The following is a 10,036-nucleotide window of genomic DNA, read 5'->3' on the forward strand; positions in this document are numbered from 1 at the left end:
ACCACCTACGTAAATCACAAACAAATTCACTAACCTAACTATCCTAAATCACTAACTATCATAAATCAATAACAATCATAAAACCCTAACTATCCTATATTACTAATTATCCTAAATCACTAATTATCCTAAAATAATAATAATCAAAATAACATAAAATCGAGAGGGAGGTACCTTAGGAGCGGGCGGCCTTGACGCGCCGACGTTCATGGCGCGGCGACGGGGCGCGTGCGGCTGGCGGCGGGCGGGGGCTCGCTCGCAATATTTATTCGGCTCTGCCGCGCCACGGATCAGGGCACGGCAGTGGCGCGCCAAGATCGGTGGCGCGGCAGGCCCTGCCCTGTCTGCGGTCAGCGATTCTAGTCGCCGCCACGTCAGCCCTCTGCCGCGCCACCATGCGTGGCGCGGCACAGACATTTGGCTGCGCCAGGGCAATAGGCGCGACCAAAAGTGTTAGTTTTTTTTTTAAAAAAACCGACCGTGTTAAATTTAAAATTAGTTTTCAAAAAATATTAAAATTAAAAAAAAAATCTCTATGTCGCCTCCTCGCCTCCTACAAGGAATCTTGCCGGCTCTTGGGGTTCTCGTCTAGGACCTGAAGATCGCTACATAGTTGATATTTGGTGTCAAATGTTTGTAATTCACTAGTCTCTTCTTCCTCCTATATGTAACACTTTGACACTTGGTCCTCGGACCACTTAGGTGCCTTGGCACCTTTCATCTACCAGCTTGCCGGAATCAATGGAATTCATTCAGGTGGAGCTCTCACCCCTCCGGTGACGTCTCAAAAAAAAAAGGTTCTCGAGGGATGATTGGCTCAAAGTCCTTTGACAGGTTAGCATATACTGTGGTCGTAGAAACTAAAATTTTCTGTTGTCGTAGTGTTGATCAGTTGATACTTGATAGTAGTGCATTATTGTTTCTTTCCTTTTCAATCCAAGGGGGGTGTCACTATCAATATGCAGTTATAAGAAAAGAAAACCCTCACTCAAATTTTCTACGCGCTTTCTATTTTATGAGATCACGATAGTTCAATATGTTGTCGGAAACTCTAGAAGTCAACATCGATGGAGAAAAAATAATGTTCTAGAGCATTTTACTCTAGACTTCATAAGTGGATTCCAAATGACAATCAACAAAGGATGTTCATGTTTATAATTCTTTATTTCTGTTGGGATAATGCTGGACTCCTAGGTTAGCCTAGCATCAACTGTTTGTTTTATTATTAGATGCTACATTTGGCAACTATCACGGGCTCCATGAAAATGCTGGCTAAAGAAAAAAAAAAGAGAAAAAGAATCCTCACTGACATTGATATATCCGAAACCCTTTCATTGCCACCGCCCTGGACATAGGTGGCTCCGTGTTTTTTTATTGGAGAGTGGCTCAATGTGTCAATGATTTCATCATGTCCAAATAAATAATGTGATCTTAAATAAATAATTCAATCTTAAAAAGATGGATCGATTTTCCAATCCATGATTTCATCATTTAGCAGCCCTCTTTGAATAAATCGGAGTATTATTGAGAACAAACCAAACCCATCACTTTGGTCAAAGGCAGCAAAGAAAGGCGACCAGAACAGGGAGAGGCGGCCATGCCAAAGACGAAGAAAAGGAGTCCACAACTATAAAAGTGGCGGAACGAAGCGGAATAGAGGGAGAGGCCGCCGGGCGCGTACACAGAAGCCCACACGTAATCCTTTCCCCTCTCTTTCACACTTACCCCTCTCAACTCCCAACTCCTTTACAAATTCGGGCCTCGAGGAGGTGTTATATACGCTGCGCCGTGGAATTAGCGTCTCTTCCGAGGGGCTCGTCGCGAAAAGGAGCCTCCGCAAATTTTGCTACGGGCACACGAGCAGCCGCCGCGCCAAGACGCGCTCGCTCCTGCTCCCCGCGTCTGGCTGGTGTCGGGGACCGGCCCCTCTCCTGCCCGGCGCCCGCGGCGGCTGGCTCCCCCAATGAGGCCGCCGGAGGTGGCCGTCGTCGCGGTGGCGGCGCTTCTTCTCGTGGCGGCTGCGGCCGCGGCCGCGGCGGAGTCGGCAGCGCCGTTACCGGCGGCGCTGCGGCTGGAGCGCGCGGTGCCTCACAAGGGGGTGGCCCTGGAGGAGCTCAGGCGGCGGGACGCCGCGCGGCACCGGGTTTCGAGGAGGAGGCTGCTCGGGGCCGTAGCCGGCGTGGTGGACTTCCCCGTCGAGGGCTCCGCCAACCCGTACATGGTCGGGTGGGTGAGCTGCCGCCTCCGCTTTTCCTCTCTGTTGTCTGCTGGTGGTTTAGGTTCGGCTGGGATTGGGTCAGCTGTTTGCGATTCGTGGAAGCGTGGGAAATTCGAGCCTTTTCGGGTTTTTTTTTGGTTCGGGCGGTGAGCCAGCAGGCAGTTCGTCGGCTAGGCTGCTTGTGTCCATTCCTTTTCCCGGTTGATGAATGGCCGATGCTGATTCGATTGTTTATGCTGTTAACTCGGTGGCTTTTTGCTGGTGGATTTCGCGTGCATTCTACCAAATTCGTTGAGTTACTTTTATCTTTCTTCTTGTTGTGTTTTTGGAAATTTTTTGCGAGTTTAGTTCAGTTTCGCTTCAGTCCGTAGATTCGTTCGTTTCATCCCAATCATGCAGCTATGTTAAAAATGAGATCTTGCGTGGTGCCTCATTGCTCTACTCGTGTCATTCCAGTTCTTATTGAGTAACCCAATCCTAATCGATTCACTTGTTAATGAAATCCTGTACGGAGAGGACTCGTTGTGTTGTGAAGACTCCGTTCGACGCAATCCTTACTTTATTTCATTTTTCCTCCGTTGCTTTTGCCTATGGTCAAATCCTTCGGCGGGAAACAAATAGATTTCCTAAAACGGCAACTTAGGATTTCTCCCTTCTGTTACGTTTCTATCCTATTTCTTGAACGATCAATTTCAGACTTTCAGAGTAGGAAGAAGTTTGTGGAGCAAAATCGAGCAAGCTGTAGAAACAGGGTTGTTTGCAGGGTATAGGTAGCCATTAATCATAGTGACATAGACGGCTAGCGCTCGGTGCCACGGCATCTTTCTGGTTTCCATTTACAAGATTTAGGAGTAGTAAATTTATTTTCTTGCATGTATTTTTGGCAATGTTTGTGATGTGCATATGTTTAGACCACTCCCCTAATAGTAAATTCCTGACTTTAGTTCAAATAGTAGATAACACCTTATTGAAGTCATCATTGAATGTTACGATCCACGATTGTCACACAAGCATGCTATTCCTTTCTATCCTTAATTTGGTTAGGATACACATCTCAATCTGTTACCCAACACATACTGCTGTGCTGGTGATTGATCAGCGAACTGTAGTATTATCGTTTCACCAATTCATTCCAATTTTCATTCTGCAACTGGGCTTGTTGGTATATAACAGGGATACATTTTTCTTTTGTCTTTTATTTAACATGGTCTAGTTGCCTATTTGTCTGGTAATAAAGTTTGAATTTGAATTTGCAGGCTTTATTTTACCCGGGTGAAATTAGGAAACCCGGCAAAGGAATTCTTCGTCCAGATTGACACTGGGAGTGATATATTGTGGGTAACTTGCAGTCCTTGCACTGGCTGCCCAACATCAAGTGGACTCAATGTGAGGCCAGCTTCTTATTTTTGAATTTTAACAAATGCATAAATTTTCACCTATTGTTACTTGTTAGCCAGGGAACTCCTTCTGATCGAATGGTTATTATTTTTGTTCCTCAGATCCAGCTAGAGTCCTTCAGCCCTGACTCTTCATCAACATCATCCAGAATAACATGCTCTGATGATAGATGTACAGCTGCCCTCCAAACAGGGGAAGCAATCTGCCAAACCTCAGATTCCCCAAGCAGCCCTTGCGGGTACACTTTCACCTATGGTGATGGGAGTGGCACATCAGGGTACTATGTGTCTGACACGATGTTTTTCGAAACTGTCATGGGAAATGAGCAGACCGCCAATTCGTCCGCTTCTATTGTTTTCGGGTACAGTTTCCTTGGAGTCCTATATCATTTTAAATAATTGAAAGTACCTGATGTTATTTTACTCAAATTGCCACTGGAGTTGAAAATATTTTCTTGTTCTGTTAGTCTATTAGTCAGTTTCAAGTCTAGCTATGTCTCTCGGTTGCAATTTTATTGACTCTTTACCCTAACTCTGATTTTTTTCTACCAAGAGTTTCAGTAGAAAATTATTTACCAGATCATGAATGTTTTAATTTCTTCCAAGCAGATGTAGCAACTCACAGTCAGGAGACCTGACGAAGGCAGATAGGGCAGTTGATGGAATTTTTGGGTTCGGACAGCATCAACTGTCTGTAGTTTCACAACTGAACTCTCTTGGGGTGTCCCCTAAGGTGTTCTCTCATTGCCTGAAAGGTTCAGATAATGGTGGTGGCATTCTTGTGCTTGGTGAAATTGTGGAGCCAGGATTAGTGTATACTCCACTTGTTCCATCACAGTAAGTTTCTTCCCCTGAAATTACTTTGGGTTTAAAATTTCACAAATCTGCATGCCATCTTATGTTTCAGTAGCCATTCTACTGTGACTTGTGATAATTTTTAAATATGGCAATATATGCTTATGAATTGTGACAGCTAGCAATATAGTTTATGTTATGTTGGTTCCTGAACAAGCGGTAGAGTCTTACCGCCTGTGACCAGAGGGTCCCGGGTTCGAGTCGCGGTCTCCTCGCATTGCACAGGCGAGGGTAAGGCTTGCCACTGACACCCTTCCCCAGACCCCGCACAGAGCGGGAGCTCTCTGCACTGGGTACGCCCTTTATGTTGGTTCCTGAACAACCATTTCTGGCATTGAGAAGTTCTGGAGCCTCATGCTCATGTATTCCTGATACTAACCACTGCTTATGCCAATATTTGAAATGAAATATAGGCCTCATTACAACTTGAATCTGGAAAGCATTGCTGTCAATGGTCAAAAGCTGTCCATTGATTCCTCCTTGTTTACAACATCAAATACACAAGGAACAATCGTGGATTCAGGAACAACATTGGCATACCTTGCAGATGGAGCCTATGATCCATTTGTTAGTGCGGTGAGTTTCATATGGTACACAATCTTTTCCTTATAATGGCCATATACAGTGAGTCTACATTTCTTACTAAATCTGTGTTGCGGTTATTAACTGTCTGTATTCATACCTGCAGATAGCTGCTGCAGTCTCTCCATCTGTACGTTCTCTAGTCAGCAAAGGAAGCCAATGTTTTATCACTTCCAGCAGGTTTACTTTCTTTCTGGGAACTAAATTAACTGCTGTTGTCCTTTGAGGTCCTGGGTTCCTTATAAATGTTCTTACCGTTTGGCAGTGTTGACTCATCGTTTCCAACCGTAACCCTTTATTTTATGGATGGCGTTGCGATGTCAGTGAAGCCAGAGAACTATCTTTTGCAGCAGGCTTCTGTTGTAAGTCATTGTATATCTGGGTTAATTGTTTCTTTGAGAGGCTGTCTCAAGTGCTATAATATCATGTCAATCATGGTTGCAGGACAACAATGTATTGTGGTGCATTGGTTGGCAAAGGAACCAGGGCCAAGAAATAACTATACTCGGAGGTTAGCCAGTCTAACTCTGGACACAGTTAACCAATTTAGATTGCGCATCTAGCTATAAGATTTCAGGCTGCTGTTACATGATATGGTTATCAAGCACAAGCATTAAGGTCTAGGATATAAGTTTGAGCTTTACACTGATAGCCAAATACTACTTATGTGCATAAATGCCCAAGCACATAATACCTCTGTGGAGTCTCATTGTTTTCTCATCGGTGCTATATATGTAACGCCTCTCTGAAGCCTGACTATTTTCTGTTTGGTGTTAACTATGTGGTCCCTCTTGTCTCAGATCTTGTTTTAAAGGATAAGATATTCGTGTATGACTTGGCGAACATGCGCATGGGCTGGGCGGACTACGATTGTAAGCCCTGATTCTTAACCAATCTGGCTGTTCCTTAGTTAATCATTATCGTCATCTGTCACCCCCATTTCCTTGTGACTAACACTATTGGCCCCATTTCTTTGTGACTGACACTATCTCTTGGCAGGTTCAATGTCGGTGAATGTCACCACATCATCAGGGAAGAACCAATACGTGAACACTGGGCAGTTCGACGTGAACGGCTCCGCACGGCGTGCATCATACGAGAGCTTGATACCAGCTGGGATCGTCACCATGCTTGTGCATATGCTCATTTTCAGCAGCGGCTCACGTAGATAGCAGGCGAGCTAACTGACATCATGATTTGATTCTTTATTATTGCGTTGGTGTATTCAGAGCTGAGAGACGTCGTCGTCCCTGCTGCGCGTAGTCATATGCACGAAGAAGAGTTGCCACGACCTGAGCATTCTTACTGTACATACAGAAAATGAAAGGTCTATTGTTCATGTAGTACGGCCTCCTTTATCTCAGATTGCAGAGCCCCTTTCTTCTTCTTTCGTCTCTGTTTGGTCGTGCTATCAAATTTAATCTGCCATAAAATTTGGATGCTATTGTTACTCAAAACAGAGGGAACGACAGGTCATGAAGAAAAAAGCCGCCTTGCTAGATGCCTGTTATCTTAGCAGCTGGATCCTACTGGATCAGTGAAGTCAGGCCAAGATAGCAGAAAACGGATACGATGGGGCTGTGTTCACAGATCCAAACTACTGTTTTTGGAAAACAAAATACTCATTATTTTAAGTATGATTTACTACCTTTTTATTTTTGTGGGTGCATGCATTAAGAACTGTCATATATCTTGCTAAATAGAGTTCCTAGTGAGGCAACTTCTAAGAATCCTTATGAACTATGGATATAAAGGAAACCTAGCTTAGACACATATATTTGGGGTTGTCTAGCAGGAAGCGATATGGAAAGAAGCTCGACGCAACGCCCATTATTGATTGATATTATATACAACCCAAGTGAAAATAAGCTTTATGTAAGGACCATTAGTGGTTCGATAATGCTCTGACTCGAATGTCCGGCGTTTCTGGACGCGGTAGATAACAATTGGCTACGGCGCTCGCGCGTCCTCCTCCACTCATCTCTCCACGGCCTTATCCACTCGTCGCACCGTCCACTCATTCCCACGCCGCCTCGCTCCCTCCCGCGACGCGTGCGCCATCCCACACCGTTGCTCCACATCCACTTGCTCGCGCCCTGTGGCTCGTGCACCTCTCGCCCCTCCCGCCGCGCGTGCCGGCGGCTCCCTCCCTGACCGGTGGCGATGCCCTCACCTACCCCGACGTCCTCCTCCCCCACCCCGGCGGCTCCTTCACCCACCCCCGCCCTCCTCCTTCTCCCACCCGGCGCCCTTCCCACACCCTGACGTCCTCCTCCCCCACCCCGACGGCGCCCCTCCCCCACACCGGCATCCTTCCCCACCGAGAGCCCTCAATGCTTGCAGATCCGGCGGCCATGGCGCTCCCCGCGCTAGCCTCTCTCTCCCCCCCTATGTGTCAATTGTATGTTTCAATCTGTTTCATACATTTCAGAGGTATGCTGCAGTTGAATCATATGGATGTTGCAAAAGTAGTTCGGGGGATGTTACACATGTTGCATATGTTGCAAGTATTTTCAGAGGCATGTTGCAAGGTTTTGTTTGAAATGTTTCATCTGTTCCGAGACGTATTGTTGCAAGCGTTTGATATGTATGTTGCATATGTTCCACACATATGTTGCAACAGAATGTTCCAAAATGTTTTATCTGTTTCAGTCTTCTGTTGTAGCAAGTGTTTCATGTTGCAAGTTGCAAGTTGCAAGTGTTCTATTTAGATATTGCATATGTTTTCACACACATGTTGCAACTATATGTTCTAGATGTTTCATCTGTTTTGAGACATATGTTGCACTCAAGTGTTTTCATGTTACACGTGTTTCATGTTGTTTACAGAGTCAGGGGGCGCCAGGGAATGGGGCGCCGCGAGCCGGTGGACGTGGTGTGCGGCACTCTTGGGGCGTGTCGGGGGCACGACAGGGCGGCAGTGCGCCTGCGGGGGTGAGGCGAACGGATGGGGATGGGGGCGTGGTGCGGGTGTGTCAGGTGTCCGGGGGAGTGGGCGTCCGATGGAAGCTGGGCCCACGTGCATGTGTGTGGGAGCGGAGGGGTTACAGACGGGCAGCGCAGCAGCGCGCGGGCGTCCGGACGCGCCCTGGCGCTAGGCGTGCCGTTAGTGGTTACTTCATTGGCTGTCCAAAAAATTCCAACGGGTACAAAATTTATTATGCTAGTCATAGTTTGTGAATTTTTGAGACAGGAAATGCTTGGTTCATTGAGAATGTGTGAGATCAATGGGAATGAGAATCCATTTCAGCCTTGTTTGGATGTACTCGTATTCACCTCAATCTATGTGGAAGATAATTTAAGTTCTACTCTAATCCACCTTAACATATGTGGATTGAGGCGAGTACGAGGACATCCAAATAAGCCCAAAAGTGGATATTAATGAAGTTAAGTCCTATAATACTCTTAGCATCGTTGTATCACAGCCTATCAACACTTCTGAAAGACGGTCTGAAAGGCAGAGAAGACCCGCAATTTCAAATGACTACGTGGTTTATTCACTTAAGAGTATGGAAAATGATTCTATCTCATCTAAGCAAACCACGTATTGTGAAAAAAATTCAAAAGTGGTTTGATGCCATGAAGAAGAGTTAAAATGGGTGGATGACAACAGTGTCTATGAATTAGTTGAATTGCCTCAAGGTTCAAAACAAATCAGGCGTGAATGGGTCTTTAAGACCAATCATAACTCAAAAAGGCAATCTTGAATATACAAATCGAATTATTGCCAAAGGTTTTACTCAGAACGATGGTGTTGACTATACATAGATTTTTTCTCCCGTTTGTAAGAAGGATTTCTTGAGAATTATTTTGACACTGGTGACATGTTATGATTTAAAATTTCATCAGATTGATGTAAAGACCGTCTTCCTAAATGGTACGAAGTTGTCAAAGCTAGAAGCTTGGCAACTAATACAAAAGAAAGGATTCAAACGATGTCTGCTACGTTGTAATGGTTCGATTCAAGTAAAAAGGGTAGTCCGAAAGAACATGGCAGTAGTGAGAACCGTTGGTTCATACTTACTGGTCAAAGTACTTGCCAAAAAGTGGCTATCTCTGTCCCTAAAAGATGCAATCTTGAGTTTGTATCGAGTCAAACTTCTTAAAATTTAATAACTAAATTTAGAAGCTATTATTTAATAATATTTACAACTCTAAATAAGTATATTATAAAAATATATTTATAATTAATTAAATAACACATTCTGTATCAGACGTGTTAATATTTTTAATAGTTTTAAGTAAATTTAAAAACGTTTTAACTTCTAAAAGACAAGAATTGCATTCTTTTAGGAATGCAGGGAGTATTTTACTCTCTTTATCCTAAAATAAATCAATTATTAGAACCACTCTAAATTAAACTATCTTAAGTTTGGTTGACTTTATAGAAAAATGTAGTATTTATGACATCAATTAAATATATTATAAAATAATATTTTATAGAATATTTTACAAACTTCAAATATTGCACCAACATTAGAATTTAAAACCAAATCCGGTTTTATCACGAACCCGATGTCGAATGTGGCTTGCATTCTCGAGGTAAAAACTAAAAAGACGAAAAGGCGTGGTGTTTTACACTAAGGCCTTGTTTAGTTCTACCCTAAATTTAAAAAAAAAATGCTACAGTATCTATCACATCGAATGTTTGCGGTCCGTGCATGGAGCATTAAATGTAGACGAAAAAAAACTAATTACACAGTTTGGTGGAAAATTGCAAGACGAACGTTTTGAGTCTAATTAATCCATGATTGAATACTAATTGCCAAATAAAAACGAAAGTACTGCAGTAGCTCAAATTCCAACTCGCTACTACTAAACAAGGCCTAACGTAACGGCCTAACGTAACGTCCCCTCCCTGATTCGGTGATTCTTCCCTCCCTTGTCCATTTGGCATTTCAGCTTCCCGCGCTCTCCTCTCCTCTCTTCTCCTTCCTAGAAAACCCACAAAAATCCCTCCACATTCCTGGGTTCCACCATCTCA

The 10,036-nt window shown here is 44.2% G+C and overlaps 1 protein-coding gene across 1 annotated transcript; it reads left to right on the forward strand.

Annotated features, from left to right (window-relative positions):
• The first annotated feature begins 1,650 nt into the window (after window positions 1-1,650).
• On the forward strand, window positions 1,651-6,415 carry LOC136453333 (aspartic proteinase 36-like). The gene is made up of 10 exons (XM_066453902.1): window positions 1,651-2,226; window positions 3,475-3,604; window positions 3,718-3,977; window positions 4,225-4,452; window positions 4,884-5,046; window positions 5,159-5,232; window positions 5,318-5,414; window positions 5,497-5,563; window positions 5,853-5,924; window positions 6,052-6,415. The coding sequence occupies exons 1-10, from the start codon at window positions 1,964-1,966 to the stop codon at window positions 6,222-6,224; spliced, it is 1,527 nt and encodes a 508-aa protein (XP_066309999.1). The 5' UTR covers window positions 1,651-1,963; the 3' UTR covers window positions 6,225-6,415.
• The last annotated feature ends 3,621 nt before the right edge of the window (window positions 6,416-10,036 follow it).

Source organism: Miscanthus floridulus, chromosome 5, assembly GCF_019320115.1.
Source record: "Miscanthus floridulus cultivar M001 chromosome 5, ASM1932011v1, whole genome shotgun sequence".
NCBI classification, from domain to species: domain Eukaryota; kingdom Viridiplantae; phylum Streptophyta; class Magnoliopsida; order Poales; family Poaceae; genus Miscanthus; species Miscanthus floridulus.